At 57.1% G+C, this 25,243-nt stretch overlaps 7 protein-coding genes across 7 annotated transcripts; 5 read left to right on the top strand and 2 right to left on the bottom strand.

The window, feature by feature from the left end:
- Nucleotides 1–296: 296 nt before the first annotated feature.
- On the top strand, nt 297–1,700 carry CGCS363_v000136 (uncharacterized protein; the record flags this gene model as incomplete). The annotated part of the gene is made up of 2 exons (XM_036631985.1): nt 297–720; nt 778–1,700. The coding sequence occupies 2 exons, from the start codon at nt 297–299 to the stop codon at nt 1,698–1,700; spliced, it is 1,347 nt and encodes a 448-aa protein (XP_036502103.1).
- A 598-nt stretch (nt 1,701–2,298) lies between these two features.
- On the top strand, nt 2,299–3,918 carry CGCS363_v000135 (Ribosome assembly protein 4; the record flags this gene model as incomplete). Its single annotated transcript, XM_036631984.1, has 2 exons — nt 2,299–2,523; nt 2,590–3,918. 2 exons carry the CDS (start codon nt 2,299–2,301, stop codon nt 3,916–3,918), a joined length of 1,554 nt encoding a protein of 517 aa, XP_036502106.1.
- Nucleotides 3,919–12,567: 8,649 nt separating this feature from the next.
- Nucleotides 12,568–15,565, top strand: CGCS363_v000134 (putative alpha,alpha-trehalose-phosphate synthase [UDP-forming] 106 kDa subunit; the record flags this gene model as incomplete). Its single annotated transcript, XM_036631983.1, has 4 exons — nt 12,568–12,590; nt 12,787–14,761; nt 14,807–15,476; nt 15,528–15,565. The coding sequence occupies 4 exons, from the start codon at nt 12,568–12,570 to the stop codon at nt 15,563–15,565; spliced, it is 2,706 nt and encodes a 901-aa protein (XP_036502105.1).
- Nucleotides 15,566–16,341: 776 nt separating this feature from the next.
- CGCS363_v000133 (uncharacterized protein) lies at nt 16,342–19,103 on the bottom strand (the record flags this gene model as incomplete). Its single annotated transcript, XM_036631982.1, has 3 exons — nt 16,342–17,495; nt 17,547–18,411; nt 18,510–19,103. The coding sequence occupies 3 exons, from the start codon at nt 19,101–19,103 to the stop codon at nt 16,342–16,344; spliced, it is 2,613 nt and encodes an 870-aa protein (XP_036502108.1).
- Nucleotides 19,104–19,867: 764 nt separating this feature from the next.
- On the top strand, nt 19,868–22,244 carry ftsH-0 (ATP-dependent zinc metalloprotease FtsH; the record flags this gene model as incomplete). The annotated part of the gene is made up of 7 exons (XM_036631981.1): nt 19,868–20,830; nt 20,889–21,198; nt 21,246–21,401; nt 21,462–21,527; nt 21,580–21,777; nt 21,843–22,174; nt 22,242–22,244. The coding sequence occupies 7 exons, from the start codon at nt 19,868–19,870 to the stop codon at nt 22,242–22,244; spliced, it is 2,028 nt and encodes a 675-aa protein (XP_036502107.1).
- A 128-nt stretch (nt 22,245–22,372) lies between these two features.
- Nucleotides 22,373–23,073, bottom strand: yjlB-1 (Uncharacterized protein; the record flags this gene model as incomplete). Its single annotated transcript, XM_036631980.1, has 4 exons — nt 22,373–22,528; nt 22,596–22,759; nt 22,819–22,876; nt 22,927–23,073. 4 exons carry the CDS (start codon nt 23,071–23,073, stop codon nt 22,373–22,375), a joined length of 525 nt encoding a protein of 174 aa, XP_036502110.1.
- Nucleotides 23,074–23,635: 562 nt separating this feature from the next.
- On the top strand, nt 23,636–25,237 carry hxnZ-0 (Major facilitator-type transporter hxnZ; the record flags this gene model as incomplete). The annotated part of the gene is made up of 5 exons (XM_036631979.1): nt 23,636–23,890; nt 23,944–24,214; nt 24,277–24,387; nt 24,455–24,860; nt 24,925–25,237. 5 exons carry the CDS (start codon nt 23,636–23,638, stop codon nt 25,235–25,237), a joined length of 1,356 nt encoding a protein of 451 aa, XP_036502109.1.
- Nucleotides 25,238–25,243: the final 6 nt, after the last annotated feature.

The raw sequence follows: 25,243 nt of genomic DNA, 5'->3' as shown, positions 1-25,243 counted from the left end.
GGAGCAAACCTCATCCGCCCGGTGCACGTCTGGAAGAGTTTGCACAGGCTCCCCAACCCAATCCGCACAGCTCTGCGCAGCAGCCGAACCGCGTCGCGCCGCGACACCCCTTCGACACACCGAGAAAAAAGGCACCCCCCTCCCCCTTCTCGACCGAGCAACCCGGTAGTGGATTTGAAGCTATCGCGACCTAGTGCTTCTATCGCGCGCGCGTGTGTGTCGCGGTCTGTATGCGACCGCCCGGGGGCCACCACCGAGATCCTCGTTTGCAGATTTCCCCCGCGCCGCCGCCCAACATGTTTGGCATCCTGGGCGCCGTCAATGTCGACAGCAACACCAAGACGTACACCTCCTTCGAGGAGCTGTTTGCCGCCCTCAAGGCGCGCATGCAGAAGGATGGCTACAAGGTCGTCAAGTCGCGCACGCATCGCAACAAGGTCGGCGGCACGTACGAGAAGGGCAGCGAGGTGGTGCGATGCGATCTTGTCTGCGATCGCGGCGGCCAGCCGTACAAGTGCACCGCGACCCAGCTGAAGACGACGACCAAGAAGACAAACTGTCCATGGAAGGCGAAGGCGGTCAATCGCAAGACCATGGGCGCATGGCTCTTGACGGTCATCTGCGACGAGCACAACCACGAGCCGAGGACACCTGATCCGCCGACAGATGAGGAGGACGCCGATGCTGAGGGGGATGCCGATGTCCAGGACGCATCAGCATGTGGGTTATGCCCGTCGTCGCTTTATCGTTTCGTCGTCTAATACTGACCCGTAGTAGTGCCCGAGCAGGACGATTCGATCCCAACACCAGATCCCGAAACGTCGCGAGCCCTCGCCGTAGCCGGCGTTTCCACATCCCAGATGCGACTTACCGGCGATACCTTCCACAACTTTAAGACGGAATACCGGAAGATGTCCAAACCCGAGCGCATGGGTATTCTGGCTCAGCTGCAGCTGCGTGTAGCGGCTCTCTATGCCATTGAGAACGAGGATATACAAAGGCAAGAACGGCAGGCAAGGCAAGAGAGGAAACATCAGGAGATTGAAGACAACCGTCGCAAGTCTCAAAGCGCGCAGCAGACACAGCAACAGCAGCAGCAGCAGCAGCAACAAACGCAAGCTCAGCCGCAACATCACCAGCAACCACAACAACACCAACCGCAGCACCAAACGCACCAATCACATCAACAACACCAACAGCCACAGGCCCAGAATCATAACCATAATCACAACCACGCTCATGCGCATGCCCATAATCGCGCCGCACAGCAGCAGCAGCAGCAACAGCAACAGCAGCAGATGACGCAAATGTCGCGGGACAGCATGACGGGTATGCCAAAACACCCGTTCGAGCAGTCGACCCACGATGAGCACGCTCAGTACCGTGACCGGCAGGCGGAGGTGAGCAATCGCCACCAGCAGAACTTCATGAACATGGCGCGAGAGCACATGGGCAACGCCGTGCAACAGACGCCCGTGCAGCAGACCCCGATCCCGGTGCCGCAGTTCGGGATGCAACAGGCGCCAGGGCCGAACGCCAACAACGTCTTCCAGCACTACAGGAATACGCCGGCAAACAATCCGGGAGCGTCGGCGGGCGGAGGAGGCACGCCGGCCCAGCAGAAGCGTCGAGGTCGGCCCACTAAGAAGAACGCCATGGACCAGCAGAGTCTTGACCCGAGCATGCACATGGGAAGGTAGTTCGACCTAATTCGTGAGATTGAGCTCGATCGTGAGGTTGAAAGATGGTCGCCATGGTTTAATAAGGTGTAAAAAAGGTCGAGATCAGTGTACGTGGGCGGGCCGGACGGAGGATATGGGGGCGTTTATATGGACATCCCGCAGGCCAGCACCAGACAAGGATGGCCTCTCTCCTTCGAGTGTATGTTTTCTTATCCTCGCGGAAAAAGCACAGTTTCGGGAATGGAGCCGCAGGGATTTCGCTCCGGAGTCAGTTTATTCGTCGATTTATTTCACTACAGCCGGGGGAAATGCCTTTTTTCCTTTTTATGTCGGTCCCAGGAGACAGACCATCGGCTTTCCGCCCGCCTTAACAGAGATTCGCTCTGCACCCCACCAGTTCCAGATAGCACCTCGGTGCAGTGCACTGGGCAGTGATGGATAATTAAAGTGGAGACAGTCGCAACAACGGACAAGTTCTCGCCGACGTCCCTTTCAAAATTTCTGCCCCACCATCCCGCATCGCCGTCGTCGAAATAATTTCACCACCACTTTTTCGGGCGGTCAACACCACCACACCACCACACCACACCTACGATCACCGGGCACATTCACAGCCATGGCGACGGTCGTGCCACCGCCGTCAAAGCGCCAGAAGCGCGAGACGCTGGCCAGGACACAAACGCAACAGGATGTCGACGCCGTCACGCCGGGCCTCGAGGGCTCCTTCAAGGCCCGCTTCGTCGACGGCGACGGCCAGCAGCTCGCCGAGGTGATTGAGGTGCCCCTGGCCGACGCCTCGGAAAAGAACCTCACGCTGCTTCTCAACACTCTGCTAGGAAAGGTAAATCGGCCTTCAAGACCTCGAGAAACCCAGAGAGATGGACACTAACGCAACACCACCCGGCAGGAAAGAGAAGACTTCCTCCCCTACAAGTTCCGCATTCACATTCCCGACTCCGACACCATAATCGAGACGTACCCCTCCAACCTCCTTGAGACCCTCCGCGCAAATGGCGTCGCCAACCCCTTTGAGACGACAATCACCCTCTCCGCCGAGCCGCAGGCCGTCTTCAAGGTCCAGGCCGTCACGCGCATGGCGCACAAGATCCCCGGCCACGGCGAGGCCATCCTCGCCGCCCAGTTCTCCCCCGAAACAAGCAAGCGCCTCGCCACCGGCTCCGGCGACAAGACCGCCCGCATATGGGACACCGAGACCGGCACGCCCAAACACACCCTCGCGGGCCACGCCGGCTGGGTCCTCTGTGTAGCCTGGAGCCCCGACGGCCGCCGCCTCGCAACCGGCAGCATGGACAAGACGGTGCGCCTGTGGGACCCGGACAAGGGCGTCCCGGCGTCCCAGCAGGCGCTCACCGGGCACGCCAAGTGGGTGACCAACATCGCATGGGAGCCGTACCACCTCTGGCGCGACGGCACACCGCGCCTGGCGTCCGCGAGCAAGGACGCCACGGTGCGCGTGTGGATCGTCAACACGGGCCGGACGGAGCACGTCCTCTCGGGCCACAAGTCCAGCGTCTCCTGCGTGAAGTGGGGGGGCACGGGGCTCATCTACACAGCCTCGCACGACAAGACGGTCAAAGTATGGGACGCCGTGAAGGGCACCCTCGTGCACACCCTCTCCTCGCACGCGCACTGGGTCAACCACCTCGCGCTGTCCACCGAATTCGCCCTGCGGACCGGCTTCTTCGACCACACCCCGACCCCAGACACGGAGGACGCGCGGCGGGCGAAAGCGAAAGAGCGCTTCGAGAAGGCCGCGCGCGTGCAGGGCAAGGTCGCGGAGCGCCTCGTCTCCGCGTCGGACGACTTCACAATGTACCTCTGGGACCCGTCCGCCGGCACCAAGCCCGTCGCGCGCATGCTCGGCCACCAGAAGCAGGTCAACCACGTCACCTTCTCGCCCGACGGCACGCTCATCGCGAGCGCCGGCTGGGATAACGCGACCAAGCTGTGGAGCGCGCGCGACGGCAAGTTCATCACCACGCTGCGCGGCCACGTCGCGCCGGTCTACCAGTGCGCCTTCTCCGCGGACTCGCGGCTGCTCGTGACGGCGTCCAAAGACACCACGCTGAAAGTGTGGTCGATGGCGTCGCACAAGCTGGCGGTTGACCTGCCGGGGCACCAGGACGAGGTGTACGCCGTCGACTGGAGCCCGCGGGACGGCGGGCGCGTGGGGAGCGGCGGGAAGGACAAGGCGGTGCGGTTGTGGTGCAACTGAGCGGAGAGACGGTATGATGGGCTTTCATTTTCGGGATTTAGAACGGATACACAAAAGAATGAAGAATATACCCCCTTTTTCCCAGTTATGCATGTTCGTCCCTTGCGTTGGTTTCGCATGATTCTGCGGGAGAGCCCGGATGACTACTACTGAATAAGGTAACTGCCATCCTCAGATCATGGTGTGTCTCCTGCAAAGCCGATCTTGGTCGTTGCAGCCGCAGAGTGTCCATCAGTCATGAAAGACGGGGCCGATTCGTGTCTCTTTGCCGGTGCGGAGGTGTTACGGCTTTCTACATCGGGGACGATCCCCCCCAAGGCGGCTTGGAAGGCTTGCATATGTTGGGAGTGATTGCAGCTGCATGATCACAATCTTGATGAGCATGGTCCGGCTTTTTACTGACACATTGGAATGCTGTAGTTGAGACACGAAGATGCCAAGGTCAGGATAGCCGAGCTGTTCAGAAGACGCATGGTGAAGCATTACTAGAGATCAGCGTATTTTTGTTTGTCAGTACCAAGCCAAGGTGCTTTGCTTGCTCCTTCGCGAATCTTTGACTGATAAACCGGCTACCTCCCGGCCCGGGATACCCCGCTCGGCGCACCTTTCGACCCCGGGCCCCACTCCCGGACCAGCGGAGTCGTATCGGAGGGCTCGCGGCATTCTCGGATGGATAACGCAGACCCGTATCAGGTGCTCCTCGGGATAAGTCACATCATCATGTTATTCCCCACACCAAGCCTCCTCTCAACAACGGGCCCCGCGATGTCTTTCGTCATATCAAGAGTGATGAGTCTTTGGAAGTCATGCCCTGATCGTCGGGGAATCGTGAGACCGGGCTGGACCATCACTCATGATCACCACACGTATCTCGCGGAAAGAGTACGCGTACCTGGAAGTCAATGTTCATCTCCTGTACCCGATCTCCCAAACAAGTTGCCGATCCCCACAGGGCCATGTTGTCTAGCTCCTCCTGCACGACTCCCGCTGGGGTGCCATGGCATTGGAGCTGCTTGGCCCTCAAGTTCGTGTTAGCAAATAAGGACATGCAGAGGTATCTCTGAGAACGCTCGAGAGGCTGAAAAGGGAACTGCAATGCTTCCCCGTCGTGCAGAGGTGCGGGTACGTGTTCGGCAACGGATCCTTGGCGGGATATGGCATCGCCGGTCACTCCCACGTTTTGACCTGGCCTTCCTCACCTCATCCCCGACAACATGAGCCGTCCACAGTCTCCGCCGCTCTCAAGCGATCTTCTCCATCAGGCTAATATTCCCGCGCCATTTGTGCAGACTACATTGGTGAGTGTCTCTATTATTTGTAATCGATAGTCATCGCGTCTCTTGAGGACTAGCCAGCGCGACGACGGAACAACGGGACCGGGCCGCCCCTAGTTAGCACTTCAGCTTGTCGAGTTAAGCCGTGATCATGGCCGTCTGGGCCGGGAGGCCGAGCGCTTAGCGGACATCCTGATTCCTTCATCGCAAAACGTTGATGACTGAATGAACTAGCTGGCATCGAGTGCTGCAGATTCTAGACCGCGAGATGCACCCAGCAGAATGTAGATGTCCGTCAGCCATCCTGCAGGGCTGCTGCGGCGCGCGAGATCCGTTGCAACTGGGCCTGGAGCATGGGAAACCGGAGTCTGGGGCGGGGAAATTCTATCATTTATGACAACTTCCTTTTCCGTTGCCCATGGAGGCGGACGGGCTCATGCAAATCGACTGGTTCGCCATCGGGTTGGGGCGAGTGTGGTCGGAGCTACCTCACTATCACGCCTGGCGAGGGCTGTGCCTTGGCTGGCGTTTTTGCTAGTTTCCGACGCCTTGTATCAATCCTCCGTCTGACATTTAGCCTAAGGAAACCGCAAGGGCTGAAGGAATTAGATGCCTCATCGGGTGATGTCGGGCACGCGCTGGTGGGCGGTTGACGAGTTGGAATCGCCAAGGGTGACAAGGAGCACGTTCAGATGGGATTTGGGCCGCCGCAGAAAGGACAAGGTGGGCTGGTGTGAAGTCGCAACACGGCCACGACTGGGGTTGACGTCTGGAGAAGATGGTGGCTCGGACTGGGGTGCCGTTGGTTGATGTGGGGAGGGATGGGATGGACCAGGAATGGATCTGGCTTCTGCTGTGGATTGACCCGTCTGGGTGCGCCGTGTGAGATATGCCACGGGGTTGAAGTCAATGTTTTGACTGGAGGGAGGAATATTCCAGATTTCAGCCTAGATCCGTGGTCTGGGGTTGATTGGGCCGTTGTTGGATGTGCAGTATCAGAGTTGCAGGCGTCGTCTTGCGGCCGCGAGTGAGGCATTTCCAGTTTTTGATGTACAGCTGCCGCGAGATCCAAGCCCAGTCGAGACGGCTTGCGATTCTTGTCGTTGAAGTCGCTCGGCGAATTGTTGCGCAATGCTCTTGTCGATCAACATGTCGTGTAAACAGCCAAGCGAGTGCGCCGATCGCCAATGTGTTACCCAACTGTCCCAACACTGCCAAATCCCAGTCGAGCGCATGACCATTCAGGTGCTTACCCTATGATTGCCAGCCAACCCATCCAGGGCTGAACTGACCGAACACATCGTGAGAATTCGTGGCAGAAGGTGAGAGACGTGACCAGATCCAAGGCCGGCCCCTCACCACACCCGAGGCCTCCAGGCCACTCACGAAAGCGCGATTTGTTCAGTGCCCCTCCCATTCCCAGTGCCCAGCAGCCCAGAGTTTGAAAATACGCGTTCGGGCTTTGATTCGACCTTATTCGATTTTCTCGCATGTACAAGCCCCTCCCCCTCTTCGCCGGGTTGATGGAAGGCGAGAAGATCGACTGCAGACTGGCAACCTTCTGAAATGAGAGGCTTGCATTAAGCACATGTTCATGTCGCTGAGGGCGGCTTTGCAAGCAAGATCGGCCGGGGTGGTGATGGAGCCAGCCAGGCAAGGTCCAGCGCCAATGGAGGCTTTGGGGAGTTTCTTCACCAGATATGCGTCCTTACGGACATTGAGAAAGGGAACTTTTCCCGCCCCGTAGCCTCCGTCTCCCATCATCAGTCTGGTGAACTTGTCCTACTGAGCCATGCACTCACTGCCTGTCAAAGTGGATGAAGTGAGAACGATTGAGTCGAGCTGACCGGGTGACTGATCAAAGTGCCTTGCGTGATGGAGCCGTGACGAAAAACATCTCCCCCCAGCGGCTCGGCTGCGGCGTCTCCAGCAAGACCCTCCCGTCACAAGGGCAGAGTTCCCCATATCGTGGGCCAGGGTCCTCGTCGTCTTCTCCAGCAACGCCGCTGCAGGGCCAGAGAAACAGAGCACCGGGAGGCGAGTGAGAAAAAAAAGAAAAAAACGTGGAACACTGGCCCAAACCCGCAGGGGCCGTGGACCCGGCCAAAGCCGGTGTTTCTGCCAGGGGTGTCTGGGCAGTGACATGGATGGGCGCGGATGGGTGTTTGCAAGGTTGCTTTGGGCGCTTGTTCAAACTCTGAAAGCTTCGTCGAAGACCCTGCCGCTTCCAGCAGCGGGTTGAGTTAAGCAACGGCCAGATGCTCCGCGACATGCCGCACGCAAAGTCAAGCTCAAGGTTGGGAGTGACTAGAGGTTAGTTCGAGAGACATGTTGGGGTAAGAAGAGGATGAATGTCGCAACACGAGAGAGACATGGGATTGACTTTGGGGATCGGCGTCGCGCCACGCCCAATGCGAACCGCCCGGGCGGAGACAAGCTCTCGGGAGAGTGTCGCCGATTGCAGAGCTGTAGGTGCTGCAAAGTGTGTAGCTGGGTTTGGGGAGCTCCCGACCTTAGCTCCAGCTCGAGATGCGCGGGACGTGTCTTTCGACGACGGGAAGTGTGTTTCCTGACGAATGATCTCGAGCTGTGCTGTGAGGGTTTTGCAACGGCAGGTGAAGAAACGTAATTATCCCTGAACATGGTCGAGTTGCTTGTTTGTCGCCCGCGGTCGTACGGTCGTCGATAAACAGATGGCCGTGGATTCGATGGAATGGCTGGCTGGATGGGGACTTCATCAGCGAACCGTAGTCGACAATGTGCAGACGATCAGGTTGCAGCCACGCAGCGAGCGACGAGTGGACGATGATGGCAGCTTCATGCTCATCGCCTCTTGTGCCGAGTGTCTACAAAGCCAGAGACAGGTCCAGGACAACGGAGACCGAGGAAAGTAGGCAAGGTGCAGAGTGCAAGGTGCCTATGGCCATGCTTGGCAAGGCGAGGTAAAGTAGCGAGCATGAGGTGCATATGCAGAGTCGATGTTGGATGCGCAGCAGCGGCGGACGATGTGCGTGGGTGGTGCGTGGCAGGCGGCAATCTGACAGTTGACGACGCGCTGTCATGGTGGTATCGCCGAATCATTGGAGTGCCTGTTGATTAAGGGCCGATGGACGTGCCGAATCTAAAGGGTGATGTGGGATGGTGGTGGCTATGGTGGTGTTTTTTTAGTCTTTCCGCTTCCCCTCACCATCCGGCCAGAAAGAGGCAAGAAGAAGAGGGGTCGACGACGAGAGGAGACAATGACAGCTCAGGGTAGGGGGCACATGACGATAGTGAAGATGTCTCTGGGCGTGCCTGCTCATGCCATTCATCACCACCCACATTCAGCCGTCCCATGGCCGTTGGACTTTCCTTTGCGCCAAGGGGACCTGTCAGTCATCAGTGGCTTGGAAGAAGGCAGCCACGACGCGGCACGCGGCGGGAAATAGCCAAGACCAGGTAGTGTAAGGCAAGGCAGCATAAGGTACGGATAGAGGCAGAAAGGCTAAGCCGTTGCATCCACGCGGCCATCTCACAGTGAGCGTGTTGCTCAGATGAGGCGGACGGGATGAGGTAACGATGAGCAAACGGGCCCTCGAGTGTTTGCGGACACGCGCCCCGGTCAACAGACGGGAAACATGGATGGCGTCGCATGGCTTATTCTTCTTTTCTCTGGTGCCACGGGGATTGCCTGAATTCAAGCCCGAAGCCTGGACCGGCCTGTCTGTGTCTGATCTGGTCTGACGAGCCAGAGAAGCGAAGCTTGAAGGAAGTGAGTTTTTGATCACAAATGAGAGAATTGCGACCATGTGCATCAAACGCCAACGAAGCTCAAAGAAGCTGCGAATAACCCCGGTGGGTGGGAGAAGTCGCTCCGGACATTGACGGCTCATGTCGGCCGTGGAAGATGAGATGTCATTTGTCCATCATCAATCACATTTGACCACGGCCAAGGCCAGGCCAGGGCTGGCTGGCTAGCTGCAATTCTGTTTGCAACTCTATGTTTGTCCAGCGACATTGATAGACTTGTGGACTTGAACGTCTGTCTGTCCATCACATGTATCTGGAGAAGACAGCCAGCTAGCCAGCCAGCTCGACAACCACCACCACCACCATTAGCTTCCAGCTCTGAGTACAGCTAGCTGTGTTGCGTCCGTTCCTTCGTCCAGTCGTTGCCGAAGGACCCCTGCCGGTCTTGGACGCACTCTCGGGCTCGTCTCGTCGTCTGGTGCTCCGGCGGCCCATCCCTGTCGGCCCAAGGCCCCAAGGCCCCAAAAGTCTCACAGCGGCGGCGCGGATCCCTCTTCGCAAGGCCTGAAAATGAGACTGTTCAGTGATCAGTACGTACCTACTGAAGAGCAGCAGAGATCTCGTTCCAATTGTTCCCGCATGCCCAGCCAGGGGGTGCCGAAGGGGCATAAAATCAGGCACAGCGAGGTGGGATTCTGTCGTGCTGTTGCTTCGCGTTTCTCGGGATGATACATTACCAGTCAGCTACTGATTAGTGCGAGAGGTAGCTACAAATTGTGTTCAACAAGTACTTGACTTGAACTTGGCTTGTGGTGTGAGTTTTGTGAGACTGAATGTAGACCAAGTAGCCTTTTTCGCAAGACGAGACGACGGCCGGCCAGCCCAGACGAGCCGCGCCTGTTATTCCCCAGGAACTGTTTCGTTGCATGGAAGACCCGACCAGACGAAGCTGAGGGGAGTTGTCGGGATTGCTTACCGGTTCCCTCTTCTGATGAAGCACTCTAGCAGAGTTGCTCGTAGAACATTCATACCGGAGGACAAGAGCAACAAGCAAGGCATGGATTCATCCGTCCAGTCCCGTTCAATTTCCATCCGGAAAGAAAATTCCAGGCGGCGCTCCCAGTTAAAAGTCCCATCCCTTTCCCGATCTTCGATTCCCTCCTGTTCCTCGTCCTCTCGTTCCATGTCCCCACCCCAGCTCTCTGGTTCTTGGATCAGCTTTCCTTGATTTTGTTTACCTCCTCCCCGGGGAGAAAGCATACACACACACATCACCATCATCACGATCTCCATCATCGTCGTCAGCAGCAGCAAAGGCTGAGCTTACCCGGACCAAAACCTCCTGAGCTCTTTTTTTCTTCACGCTTCGGCGGGTTCTCTGCTTCCTGCCCCAGTCAGTCAGTGGTCCCCCCTGGTCGTTGTCGCGACCCAACCGCGCAGCAGCAGCAGCAGCAGCGGCGCACAGGGCGGTCCCCTGCTTCTCGTCATCTCGGGTCTCCGGGGTCCTTTCTCGTCGACTCGTCGGAGTGGCTCCCTCCCTCTCTCTCTGTTTCTCTCTGCGTGTCCCACTGTCGCCAACCTCTTAAAACCCCGGACGTGCAGCTCCGTTTTGCCCCGTCGGTTCCGTCACGTTGCCTGTTCCTGGGTGCAGCTCCCGGCGTGGTCTCCAGCCCAGCTGTGCGTACCTTACAACGTGGTGTCCCCTGCTTCAGGCGACAACTTAAAACGACATCAACACCAAAAAGGTCGCTGCCAGAAAAATCGTGTGCGCTGGTGACCCGACACGAAACAGCAAAGACGGTCGATCATTTTTGTATCTGTCTTGACTGGAGCTACCTTACCTTAGTGTCTTTCCTTGCAAAGAGACTCAACTCAACTTGCAACTGGACAGCTCTGTCTGGTCCCAACAAGCAAGCCTCATCACCAACAAAACGGAAGGCAGAGAAAAACGAAGAAACGATCGAATCACAGGCCCTCGCTCACTTAGCCTCTTGTCCAAGTCCGGTTCCGTTTCGTGGGCGGCGTGCATTAGGGGAGCCAGCGGTGCATTAGCTCCCATTTGACGCCTCGGATACGTAACTGGGTTGCCCATTACGTCAGTGACGTTCCTCTGTTGCTGGTGTATTAGCTGCAGCTTGCAGCTGTTGCTCTAGAGGTACGTTCTTGTGTGGTCTTTTCTTTCTATCGGCATCCGTTTGGTACCTTGAGGTGTTCTATTCAGAGTGTCCAGACCGGGCCTCTGTCCCACGCATGCCGTCACTGTTTATTCATGCCAACGCTGTGTTTCCCCAAAGAGTGTCTTGGGATGCATCTCGTTATCAACATTACATTCCATTTCCATTTCCCTTTCCACGCACTTCTGGGCCAAGATCTCGTCGCATTTCGTCCCGTCCAATCCCACCTCACCCACAACTCTCTGAAGTAGGTGTATCCATCCATCAATCACACATCCCAGGTCAGTCAACTCCTCCAGTAAGCCAGTCAGTCACTGCTGCAGGTCAGGTCCAGTCGCTGTAACTTCAGCGCTTCCGGCCTGTCACCACCCCCCTGTCCTGCACCTCGCCCTCCACCCGTCCCCCCCAAAAATACCTGGGCACTCCACTCTGCTCTGGAAAGAGTGGAATATTCTCGAGAAAACATTTCGAAAAAAAGCCGAGGGGAAAAAAAGTATCGTGAGAAGCAAACACCCACCCTCACTTTTTTTTTTTTTTTTTCCCTTTCCCCGCTGCCCCTCCCTCTTCTTTTTCCGTCATCTTCGCGCCGTGGTCCGAACCCCTCCTCCCCGATCGATCTCGCGCATCGCATCTGCATCGGCGGCCGTCCAACGCCTTCTTTCTTGCACTATTTCTCTCTGTTGCTTCTTCCCTGATTTGTCGCAAAGGGCTTAGCATGCGCCCGCGTCCTCTCTCTATTCACTTGTGCAATTACGCAACGCAACGCAACGCAACATCTTATTCTTCTGCCAGAGGAAAAGCTCACACAGCTGACATACGGATACAAGCCTGCTTGGAAGTAAAGGAAAGAAAGCAAGCAAGCGACCAAGCCGAGCAAGCAACGGGCCTGAGACAAGCACAGGCATAAATCCAATCACATCCCGCCGTCCTCCCACATTCATCATCCTCGCCTTTCTCAGCCACACTCCTTCGCCCTCTTCTTGGACGTACCTTAATTGCAGCTACCTACCTACCTCCGTCCAACCCAACTCAAACTCCTCGAGGTACCTCTCTTGCAACCTACCTCCAGGTTGTATTACCGCCGCCGCACTCCATAAAGCGCTGGGTCGCCTCGCCTCCATCTGCCTTGACACCGGCGATCCCTTCCCCAATCTCGACGCAACCCGGGAACACCTGCAGCAGCTCTCCTCAACCACCCATTCCATTCCTCTCACCTCAATTCACCTCGACCTTCCTGTCCTCTCCACATGTTCTACTCGACGAAAAGCTGCTCATAGCTCCCCGCCTCCTCCACATCGTCGCCAGCCCTCCACACCTTGTCCTTACCCGTCCCCGCCGCCTGTGCTTCACCTTAATAGCACCCTCCCTCTCCCTCCCTTCGACAACCGACGACCGACCGAGGGTTACCATCGCCACCTACCAAACACAATCGCCAGAGGCTTGAAGGCTACACTTGAGCCAGACTGCCCAGCATGACGGTCTTCATCGCATCACTGTGAGTAGCTCCTTCGTCTGCCAGCAACCGAATCCCTCTTTTTGCCCCTCCAGCCTGCTTGGCAACATTTCGAGGACCTTGCAGGGTGACCCTTCTGCGGATGCACCTGAAGTCTGTCGACGTCCTCCGCGGTCTCTTCCGTGCCAATCTCGATTGCCTTGCCATTCGAGGCCGTTGTCTGACCTGGCGACTCTAGATTTCTTCCCAAAACCGTACACTTCGCCCTCCCCGGCACTCCCTCGCGCGGAGACCCTCTTCGCCGCACAAAGACCGAAAAGCGTCCCGAACCCGATCGCCAGCCGAGTCTGTTCAACCCCATCCGCGACATCACACCCCCGATCACACCGACCGAAGAGACCCCCGAAAAGGACCCATTCACAAACGAGGATGGCTTCCGCATACAATTCCCCGAGGAGGAGAAGAAGCGCGGCGCGCACGTAGACAAGGGCTCCCCCAAGTGGGGTGCCCGCGCAACCCAGCCCAAGTCGCGCGCGAGCTCTCCCCCGCCCGCCATCATCGCCGAACACAGCCGCACCCTCGAAAAGGCCAGGGAACTCGGTCGCCAGGGCGTCACCCAGCCGCGTCCTCTCGCCAGAAGCGACAGCCACGACCGCGTCTTCGCCCACGCCAACTGGCGCATTATGAGTGCCGACCAGGGCAATGGCGGCCTGCGCAACGCCGCCGAGGCCGCCGCCCGTGATGGAAAGCTCGGAGACTACACCTGGGTTGGCACGCTGGGCATGCCCACCGACGCCCTCGAGGGCACCCAGCAGAAGCAGGACATCGAGGACAGACTGGCTACCGAGCACGACATGCTGACCGTCTTCACCTCCGACAAGGACTTTGACGGCCACTACTCGCACTTCTGCAAGCAGATTCTGTGGCCCGTCTTCCACTACCAGATCCCCGACAACCCAAAGAGCAAAGCCTTCGAGGACCATTCGTGGAAGTACTACGTCAATGTCAACCAGGCCTTTGCCGACAAGATCGTCAAGAACTGGAAGCGCGGCGACGTCATCTGGGTCCACGACTACCACCTGCTGCTTGTCCCCGGAATGGTCCGTAAGAAGCTGCCCGAGGCCAAGATCGGCTTCTTCCTGCACGTCGCATTCCCCTCCTCCGAGGTCTTTAGGTGCCTGGCTGTGCGCAAGCAGCTCCTCGAGGGCATGCTCGGTGCCAACCTCATCGGCTTCCAGATCCACGAGTACACCCGTCACTTTCTCCAGACTTGCAGCAGGCTGTTGAACGTCGAGGCCACCACCGATGGTCTCCAATTGGAGGACCGCTTCGTCGACGTCGTCAACCTGCCCATTGGCATCGACCCCGTCAACCTCAGCGAACACCGCGCGGATGCCGACGTGGAGAAGTGGATGGACATCATGAAGGAACGTTACAGGGGCAAGAAGCTCATTGTTGCTCGTGACAAGCTCGACCACGTCCGCGGCGTCCGCCAGAAGCTGCTGTCCTACGAGCTGTTCCTCAACAAGAACCCAGAGTGGCGCGACAAGATTGTCCTCATCCAGGTCGCCCTCTCCAGCAGCGAGAAGTCTGACTTGGACGCGACTGTTAGCGACATCGTCACCAGAGTCAACTCCTCGTGGGCCAACTTGGCCTACCAGCCCGTCGTATACCTCAAGCAGGACATCGACTACGCCCAGTACCTGGCCCTGCTCACCATGGCCGACGCCCTGATGATAACGAGTCAGCGCGAAGGCATGAACCTGACGTCTCACGAGTACCTGTTCTGCCAAGACGGAAAGGTTTTCCCCGAGAAGAAGCACGGTTCCTTGATCCTCTCCGAATTCACCGGTACCGCCTCGCTCTTTGGCGGCAACGAGCTCTCCGTCAACCCCTGGGACTACCGACAATGCGCCGACGCCATCAAGAAGGCCCTCGAAATGGGCGGCGACGAGAAGGAACGCCGCTGGAACGCTCTGTACTCTGCCGTCATGCACCACACCGGCTCGCACTGGTTTAGTGAGTTCTTGTCCAGGCTGGATCGCGTGTACGACGAGCAGCACAAGCGTGACCAGCTTTCCGTTCCTCGGTTGAACATCAACACCCTTGCCCAAAGGTACTCCCGCAGCGAGCGTCGCTTGTTCATCCTCGACTACGAGGGTACTCTGGTTAGCTGGGGACCGATGAATCAGATCATCCCCGTCAGCCCTCAGGTATGTAGCCCGCCTCCTTATCCTGTCTCTGACTAACAACATCAGCGTACCCTCGATGTACTGAACGATCTCCTCTTGGACGAGCGCAACACGGTATATATCATGTCCGGTCGTCGTCCCGAGGAGCTCGACCGCTTGTTCCGTCGCGTGCCCAATCTGGGCCTGATCGCCGAGAACGGCTGCTTCCTCAAGGACTGTGGCCGCAGCAACTGGACCGAGATGGCCGATAGAGAGCAGATTAACAGCTGGAAGGAGTCGGTCAAGTCAATCATGACGTACTACCTCGAGCGTACACCCGGTGCCGAAATCGAGGAGCGCCGCTGCAGTCTTATCTTCCACTACAAGAGCGCCGAAGACTACGAATCGGCCGCCCGCCAGGCCTCAGACTGCGCCAGCCACGTCAACGATGCCTGCGAGGAGCAGCGCGTGCACGCCATCGCTCTTGACGGTTCCATCGTGGTTGAGCCTATCGACTGGACCAAGAGCACCGCCGCTGAGAAGATCTTCGACGACCTGCGCATCCACATGGCTCCCGACGCCGAGCACAAGAGCCCCGTCGACTTCCTCATGGTTGTTGGTGATGGCCGTGAAGATGAGAAGGTGTTCCGATGGGCCAACGCCCTCGGTGACGACAAGGTGGTCAACGATGTTGTGACTGTCAGCTTGCACAGCCGCAACACCGAGGCCGGCGCGACCCTGACTCAGGGTGTGAGTGGTAAGTTGGCTCGACATCTCGAACCTATCGCGGTTGCTAACAACGTCGCAGGCGTCCTCCTCGCCCTCCAGAAACTTGCCTCGCTCTAGAGGCCACGCATTCACGAATGCATTCGGCGGCGCTGTTCCGCATCTTCACTCGCCGTTCCAGGCGCACAGCAGATTTGATTGTTCTCGACCCGGCCTTAACACCGGGCAAATGATACCATAGTGGGTTAGCAGCATCAGGGTGGAAACACAGAAACGGGATTGCGAAGGCGTACAAAACATTGGGCATGGATTTCATTATTTCTTACACGTCTTGGGCAACGATGACGAACACTCTGCACTGCATTGGGAGCATGCATCAACATGCATTTATGGAGGGCGACCTCCGCGAGAAATATTTCCTTAATGTCTTTTCATCGTCCTGTTTCTTTTTTTGTTTCTCGTTTCGCGTCTCTCTGCCCATCACGCAGTACCACACACGCACACACATCTCACGAGTAACGCTTGCTTTGGTTTTCGTGCCTGAAGTGAAGCTTGTGATGTTGATGAGACTGATTATGTAAACGCTGCGAGAAACGACATCCGCCCACCACCACACACCCCCTACTCTTATGTATTTTTAGGTTGCGTTTTTTGCGTCGTGAGCTCGGAGAGCATGGTTTGTGTAAGTATGCTTACGCGCTAGGACGTGCCCGAGACGGTCCTGTGTACATGTACGAAAGAGAAGTGTAAAGATAGATGAGAGGGTTAGAAGGTAGCATTTTATACCAATGGCATCATGCACCGTCACCATGTGTCCTTAGTGGAGCTTGAAAGTTCTGTTTTGTGCGCTGACTTGGGACAGCTTCATACTAACCATGCATCGGTATGTTGAGGCATTATACCAGGGTATACCGCCCAGAATGCAGCAACCCAAACCGCCACATCCCCTTCACCATCCCCCTCACCCGGAACTTCATCTCTTCACCCCCGCCAACCCCGCTGTCCTCGCTCCCCTCGACCTCCTCCACCACCCACGACACGCTGAGCCCCCTCGTTTTCGGCCGCGGGATCGACTCCAGCTGCGCTTGGAAGGGCGTCAGCACCAGCGTGCCCAGCGCATCCTCCCCGCCGAGGTCGAAGACGGCCCGCCGGTCGGTGAACTCTGACGCGGAGACTTGACCGGCCAGGAGGCCTGAGTACATCTGGAGGGGAACCATGTTGCGCAGTAGACTGGCTGATTTAGACTCTGGTGAGGAGGTTAGGAAGCGGTCGTTCATGAGGTCGAGGAATTTGGTGAGGAGGGATATCTGCAGGAGGCGTTCTGCATGGGTTTGGCTGGATAGGTGGGCGGAGGTGGAGCGGAAGAAGGAGATCATGGCGGAGGGGTCGAGGTTGGAGAGGAGAGAGGGCCATTGCTCTGCCATCGGCACTGCGGCGGGCTCGGACTCAGAGGATGGGGAGGGTGGGTGAGGGTTGAAGGGGAGGTATCCCTCCTCCACGGGTTCCGCGACCCATAACCCGCCGAGCTCCATGATCCGGTCGACGATCCAGGCCTGGTGCGGGAGCTGCTCGGCCATCGCCCAGCTGAACCAGAACATGCCATCCCGGTTTGCGATGTTTGTGTCCTCTGGGATCTGCAGGACGGACTCGAGGGGGGTGTCGGGGGTTTGGGCCCGGTATTTTGCGTCTGAGGTGGAGTTGAAGATTGCGTCGGCGAGCTGGAGCATGTTGCGCGCTTTGAGGAGGGAGAGGGTCTCGTGAAGGATGTGCGTGAGGGCTTGACGGCGGGTGGAGGGGGAAACGCCGGGGAGTTTGGCGCGGTGCCAGGCGGAGGCGTATTTGAGCTTGATGGGCTCGAGGGGGACGAAGGAGGTTACTTTCCACAGCGTGCCGGCGAGGGAGAGCCCCTTTGAGGAGAGTGTGTAGAGGCGCGGGTCATCGGGGACGGCGGTGTTAGAGGATGGTGTGAGGGTTGCTGCGTCGGCGAGGCGGAGGTTATGAGTAAGGGAGTGGAGGAAGGTGAAGTCTGCGTCTGGGCCGGATGGGAATGCTAGGCTTGTGAGTTTGTGGTGATGGGTGAGTTGGTGATGGGTTGACTTACACAGCGAACACCCCTCCGGCGTCTTATACATCTCCGGGACCAGCAACGACAAGTCCCCGTTGAGGAGTGCGAGCGCGAGCAGACAATGCGACAGCCCATACCCGCCCTTTTCGAGTTCGACGGTATCGAGCCGCTGCTCGTACCCGCACAGGTTCGCGAGGATGGCCACCCGGTCCGCGACGCGGAACAAGTCGCGCTGGTTGAGGAAGGCCAGCGCGGTGGCGGCGTCGCAGCGCTTGCGGTCCCAGAAGTCGGCGCCCAGACCGATGCGGGAGTCGTTGTCGATGGCGCGCGGGTAGAAGAAGCGCACCCTCTCGAACAGCGCGACGGCCATGCCCATCGGGGACGCCGCCGCGTTTGACGAAGGCGGGGGAGGGGAGGAGAGCAGCGGGGTGAGGTACGGCAGCACGTGGTTCTCGAGCGCGTCCTGGAGCATCAGGATGCTGACTGCAATCTCGGAGAGGGACTTTTCGTGGCAGATCAGCCACCAGCCCGTCACGTCTGTTTCCGGGGGCCGGGGGAAGAGGAGGAGCATGCGGTCGGCGGAGACGAAGGATTCTTGCAGGACCCAGGCGCGCGTGGTCCAGCGGTCGGAGACGAGCGCGAAGACGGCGGCGATGAGGTCGTTGGCGAAGTGCTGCATCTCCGGGCGCGGTTTGCGGACGGGGGCGGCGCCGCGGCGGTGGGGGGAGCCGGCGCCGGAGTCGGGGTGGCGGAGCTCGGCTTGGAGGAGGAGGGCTTCGAGGTGCCGCTGCGACCAGAGGGTGGACATGAGGCCGATGCAGGTGTGCGCGCGCTGGTAGACGAGGTCCATTGACTGGATGCCGAGTTCCTTTTCGGAGGGGTTGGTTTGGTCGATGCACTCCTGGATGGTGTTAGTCGAACAACGGGTGGGATGCTGAGAGGGGGCGGTACTTGGTCGATCCATATCATACGAAACCCATTCTCCCTCACAAATCTCACCACGCGGTCAATCGTGGCGCGGGGAGCCCTCATCGCGCGTTCGGTGCCATCCTCTTCGATGACAGTATACGGCGGGAGAGACGAAGCTTCGCCGTCCTCATCCGACGGCTGACTCTCCCAACAGTACGACACAGCCACAAAATGGCGACACTCCGAAAACAAAGCATCCTCCTCCGTCACGACGGCCCTCCTAATCCGGAACGTCGAGACCGTCCCCGTGTTCGGGAAGAGAGGAACATGCCGGCACCCGTCGCATGTCAAATCCTCCACATGCACGCACGGGTCTGGGAACTCTGCCAACTTCTGCTCCCACGCCGCCAGCGACTCCGGGGTGGGCCGGATGTTGGCGTGCGCGGCGCACATGTGGCCCGCCGGCGCCGGGACCCGTTCGGCGCACCGCCGGCATTGGCCCCGGGTCGGAGTCGAGGTTGCGGCATCGGGGTGGTCGGTGCCGGTGTCGAAAGTGAGAAAGCGGAGGTTGCGCGCCCAGCGCTTGGCGTTGTCGCGCGGGCTGGCGTGTTTTAAGATTCCATCGATTTGGGAGGAGAATTTGAGGTTGGGGGTGCTTGTGGAGTTGCGGATGTCGTCCTCCATGATTGGGTTCCTGGTCTACCTTAGTGATGCCAAGAAATGGGAATTGTTGTCTGCGTAACGTCAGATATATCATTCGCTCAATTGTTGCTGCCTGGCGATGGAGCGCTGTTTTCTTATTTGCCGCCCTATCTGACGTGCATACGCCTATTGGGGATTGTCGCGGACCAATAATGCTGTGCGCCGAAGATTTCCATCAAGTCCGAGAAGTCATAAAGGCCTCACTCACACCCCTGTCAATGTATGAAAAGTATGAGAGAACACCACGAACTGGGGCCTGCGACTGGATCGGCATGCATGCGCACTCATTCTCCAACGACTCTGTTGTCACAGGATGACCATTCATATGTCAACTTCATGGACATGAGTTTACCCTGGATAAGTAAGTCGCTACAATCGACAAGGTACAATATAGTGCTTACTCGAGAACGTCGAGATACTCTGTGCAACCACAGGAAATATTATCCGGTGCAACTAAGCTCAGTGATGTGGTATTGACATCAACTGTTGTGTCCTTGTTCCAGACTCTCGTCGTACGTAACGTGGTCCAATTGCATTGGCAAGATGACGGATTGGCCTCAGACGACTGCGCTAGCGGATGCAGTCATCATGGGCTTCCACGGTCTGCCTTATGACCAGGATGACAGTAGCTCTCAGCCGCACTGAGGGATCTAATAAGCTGAAGAGCCCTTCTTGTTCAGCTCATCAATCACATCCTTCTTGCACAACCTGACATCTTCCTGACCAACACGAGGCATACCTTCACAATGGACACCCCAGACTCCTACTCCAGCGCCGCCTACTCCTCCGACGACAGCCGCCCGCAACGCCCTCCCCGCCGGCGCTCTCGCTCCTCCGACGACGAGGAAAAGACCAAACTCACCGACATCGGCCAGACCCCCGAGGTCAAGGAGTTCTACCGCAAGAGCCGGCGCGACCTCTGGGAGGACTGGGCCCCCGAGTACGTCGGCCTCGCGGGCTCCGCTGCCGCCTCGGCCAAGTTCGCCCTCATCGCGCGCCGCGAGGTCAACGTCGAGGCGACCGACGGCAACGTCCTCGCGCTGCACTCCGTCATCGTCAACAGCCCGCACATCAAGCGCGCGCTAGGCGACGTGTTTAGCGGCTACCCTGGCGTCAGCACGACGTTGAAGAAGGTCGAGTTCAAGGCGCCGTTCCAGCCGTTCTTCCACCGCTGGCGGGCGCTGCAGAAGTGCGTGGAGGATGGGGCGGACGAGCTGGCGAGGCAGCATGTGAAGCTGCTGTATGATGTGCTGGCGCCGGAGATCAAGCCGCAGATTGAGCGCGCGCGGGACCTGCGGAAGAATGAGGTTGTGTCGTTTGATTACCTCTGGACGCTTTTCGAGCCTGATACGGAGGCGTATGCGCGGGTTGACGACCAGGATCGGTTGTTTCTCGTCAAAAATGCGCGATACGAGCCGCGGTCTGATGGGAGCGTTGTGTTCACACTGAAGTGTCAGTTCGTGGATACGGATGGCATTAGATTCGGGCTTGCTTCAAAGGTGTTTGAGGTTCACATGTTTGATGACTTGTTGCCGATCCGGGAGCTGGCGATCTATCCCAGTAATCTGCACCCGGGGATGATGAAGATCCGGGAAAAGCTTGAAGCTAGAGGGAAGTTGTTCGAGAGCTACAAGGGGTTCCATTACAAGGGCTATTCAGGAATGTTTGAATTTGGGCACGGAGATTTCAAAGGTGTCGAGAGACGACAGGTGAGTAGTCCCCGGCCCAAGCGCCTCTGACGATGGCCACTGTCTGACCAGAGCCAAGATTGAGCATGGCCGCATCATCATCGACGGCGAGTCGTACTGCCGGTACGAATACCAGGCCGCTCCTCGCCTGAAGAAACTGAGGGACCCCACGGCTGAGAAGGAGAAGTTGGGTGCTCTCAAAGGACGGATGAAAGGCCGCCGGGGGAGTTACGGCTTGCCGTATAGCCCGCCGCGTCGTGGCAGAATGCGATATGTCGAATCCGCAACAGCAGGCCTGGCGAATGAGGCAGACAAGGAGTTGACTGCTAACCAGCGAGAACTTGCTTCGCCAATGGTGCGGGGTTTCGACTTGACGTCGAAGAAATGGGGTATTTGTCACCCTCGGTATAAGAGATCATGGCTAATACTAGCATAGGGCTATTTTTCATCGACTCGGTGACAGAGGTCGAGTGGAACGAGGGGGCTTTTGACCAGCTCGTCTTGCCGCACGACTACAAGACCATCGTGCGTGCTTTCGTCGAGGCACAAATGTCTTCAGCCAGTGGCTTTGACGATATAATTCGTGGCAAAGGTGAGCGCCCGTGCTTTAAGAGAAGCTTTTATGTAGTTTCCGTGTAGCTAACTGGATCAGGCCAGGGAATCATCATGCTTCTTAGCGGAGAGCCGGGAGTAGGAAAGACGCTCACGGCAGAGTCGAGTATGTGCAACTATTTTCCCACTTCACAAGACAGGTCTAACACATCGCGTAGTGGCCGAAGCGATGAAGAAGCCTCTCTACGCCATGAGCGCTGGCGAACTAGGAATCACCGCCGACGACGTGGAAGATTCCCTCCGTCGCGTCCTTGAGATGTGCACCAAATGGCAAGCTGTGCTGCTCCTCGACGAATGCGACATCTTCCTCGAGAAAAGACGAGCTTCTGACCTCCAGCGCAATCAGATTGTCTCAGGTGAGCATCTGGCCTGAATTCTGTACGATCACCGGTAGTCCCGTTTGTCTAACCCCTGTGACTAGTTTTCCTGAGACTGTTGGAGTACTACAAAGGCGTCATGCTCCTCACCACCAACCGCGTGGAAGCTTTCGACCCGGCCTTCGAGTCCCGCATACATCTGACAATCAACTATCCTGCGCTCGACTTTGACTCCCGGCTGCACGTCTGGAAGGTCTTCATTAACCGCCGCAAGGTTGATGAGTCTGGAGCGCTGGAACCCCGCCAATCCCGTCTCGAGGATGAAGACTTCAAGGCTTTAGCAAAGCTTGAACTGAACGGTCGCGAGATCAAGAACGTGGTCAAGACGGCGTCACTGCTCGCGGTGCGCAACGGAGCGCCGTTGGGAATTGAGCATGTGAGAGCTGTGCTGAGGGTCAGGCGCGGGAAGCCTGCGGCTATGGGAAGTGTTGACACTGACTTAGTAGATGAGATCTAAGAAGGAAGTCATGGTGATAGAAGCTGGCCAAAAAACGATACTAGATTGAGAGGAGATCAATATGGGCTTGCGGTATCAATCATGGCGGGGTGGTCATAGTCTTCATATGAGTCTGATTCATAGCTTGGCAAGTATGTCCTTATTCCAAAGTTGATTCAATGGACCATTCCTTCCATACACTGGGTCTTCTTCTGGCATCTCGACACTCTTGATGACGGCTTTGAACTCTCCTGCCGGCTTTTTCCCCATCTCGTTTCGCCACTTTGGGCAATCCTACAGACAGTCGGTTAGCACACGATCTAGTAAACGAGGGTGACAGATATAAAATAGAGGAGCTCACCTGGGGATATACGCCGATGTATCGGTAGTCAGAGGAGCTCGCTAGCGAGGAATGCGCTGTTCCGGCTGGAAGAATGATGACGTCGCCAGTTTTCACGTCCACTTCCATCCCCTGACCGGTGGAGATCTTCCCGAGGAGCATCTTAGAATGTCCCTGGAATATTCCTACATATCACAGCGAGGTCAGAGCAGCTTGAAGGACCGCATGTTAGTCTCGCACTAACCATAGCATTCGTGGCTATTCGGATGAAAATGGCGGATGCCAATGTGTCCCCATGTGCCCTGTGCTGGTGAGACGTTGAACACAATTATCCATCAGGGTGCTCTCTTACCCTCTTCTCCCATCTGTTCCTTGTCAAAAAGTCCGTCACTGAAGCCTCATCTCTGGGTTCTGGGAGCACATCGCGATAGTGAAGCACCGGAAGACGGCTATTAGGAGCATCCTCGTTGGGGCTTAGGAAGTAGCACTGAACTGCCATTGTTTCAGACGGTGTCAATAAGGCCAGCAACGAGGGACTTGTGGGCTGCAAGTCCTTGCCTTTGGATATCGTCAACCGAGGAAGCTGTCTAGACAGCTCTTGCTGCGGGGACAAGATAAGGTTGCCTCTTATCAGTTCAGAGGTGGTGTGGCCGGGATGTTCAGGCTAGAATTGCCGCTTTAGGCAATCGGCGCTATCATGAGAGGCGGGATACGCATGCCGTGAGGCGGGGAGTCCGGACCGTCCCCGCAGGATGTGAACTCCGGCCTGGCCGTCCCCACTTTACTCCGCGCGAGGTCGCTCTCAGCAGAAGGGCACTACCTCCACCAGAAGACGTGTAGTTCTTGGCATATCTGGGGTACAGGCAGAAGAGGTATTGGTCCTTGACGCCGAAAGGCCGGACGAACATGAACGCAAATGGTTAGAATGAGTTTCAGGGGATGAGTATATCATCTCTCGGGCGACTAGCATAGTTGGATGGAGTCGATAATGCCTACCCCGCCGTGAAGGCAACCCGTTAAGTTTGGCCCCTCGATACTCCACCAAGAGTTCAGAAAGCATCATGAACACTGTCCCTCAGCGTGGGAGCGTTGACGATGACCCTGTGGAAAAGGGGGATGATCTCGGAAAGCCGATTACGCCCACCCAGAGCCATGGCCGTGGCACAACGGTCGAATACACATCCGACAATACACATGCACTCAGTGAAGTGGAAATAAACCTCAGGGTGATTGACGAAGCTGTCGAGGCCATTGGATTCGGAAAGTTCCAATGGCAGCTGGCCCTTTCCTGTGGATTTGGCTTCCTCGCGGATCAGGTCGGTACCCAGGCATTCGTCAAATGCAGACGCTAACACGGACGTAAATGCAGATGCTCCTCGTGTCCATCTCTCTCGTCGGACCCCAGCTCATTCCCGAGTTCGCGCCAAAACACTCCACTTTGCTCCCAGCGTCCAACTACGCTGGCTTGCTCATCGGCGCGGTTTTGATGGGCCTGCTTGCGGATAATATTGGGAGGAGGATGGTGTGGCAGCTGTCGATATTCGGTATCTCTATTGCTACTATGCTTGCTGCTTCATCTCCTAACTGGGCGGCTATTAACGTATGGGTTGCTATTTGTGGCTTCTTCGGAGGCGGAAACCGTAAGTCTCTCTACAGGGGACTAGGAAATGACTGATGCTGACAACACTGTTGCTCACCACAGTCGCGATTGATCTCACAATTCTTGCCGAGAACATCCCTCAGCGATGGTCTTTTATGCTTGCTGGACTTGCGTGTGTTTGGGGACTAGGGAATACTATCACCGGTATCTTCGGTAAGACTCGCTGATCATCCCTACCTACATAGGGTCAAATTGGCACAAAAGCTGAATCCTAGTCTAGGATGGGCCCTTATTGTCCCCTTCAGCTGCCCACAGGATGCAACACCAGAGACCTGTCCCAAGTCCGCAAACATGGGTTGGCGGTATCTGTACATCCTCCTGGGTGGGTTATGCCTTGTAATGTCAATTATTCGGGCTCTAGTACTTCGGACACACGAGTCTCCAAGGTGGCTAGTGACTCGCGGCCGCATCGACGAGGGCGTGGATGTCATCAACCGAATTAGCGCGATGAACAGGTCGAGCTATACGATTTCTGCCGATCAGTTCATCAGAATCGGGTCCACAGAAGAAGTGAAGACGATGTCATTTGGCGAAAACATTCACCGAGCGAGCAGGTTATTCAAGGGAAAGACACAAATCAGATTGATGATCTGTCTGACGATGCTGTGGATGTTGGTTGGTATTGCGTAAGTCTTCGCTATCATCTCATACAGCGTTGAGAAAGTCGAATGACTAACTTCTCAACTTCAGGTACCCTCTTTTTACAATCTTCTTGCCCTACTATCTGCGCGCACACGGCGCGGACCTTGGCGACTCAAGTACCTACACCACATACCGAGATTGGACAATCTCGTCAGTCGTTGGCACATTCGGGCCTATTCTGAGCACTTGGATGGTATCAAACAAGTGGCTTCGAAGTCGCAAATCGCTCGTGTTTACCGGTGCTGCCTGCGCTGCATTCGCAGGTGCCTTTACCTCGGTCAAGAACCCTGCTGAGAACCTAGCGTTCTCCTCCATGGTAAACTTCTGGCTGAATGCCACGTACGCTATCATTTACGCGTAAGTATTC

The sequence above is a fragment of the Colletotrichum siamense genome (assembly GCF_013390195.1).
Source record: "Colletotrichum siamense strain Cg363 chromosome Unknown KSG_Cg363_contig01, whole genome shotgun sequence".
Lineage (NCBI taxonomy): Eukaryota > Fungi > Ascomycota > Sordariomycetes > Glomerellales > Glomerellaceae > Colletotrichum > Colletotrichum siamense.
Note: the sequence above shows the minus strand (reverse complement) of the source record. Positions and strands in the feature narration are given on the sequence as shown.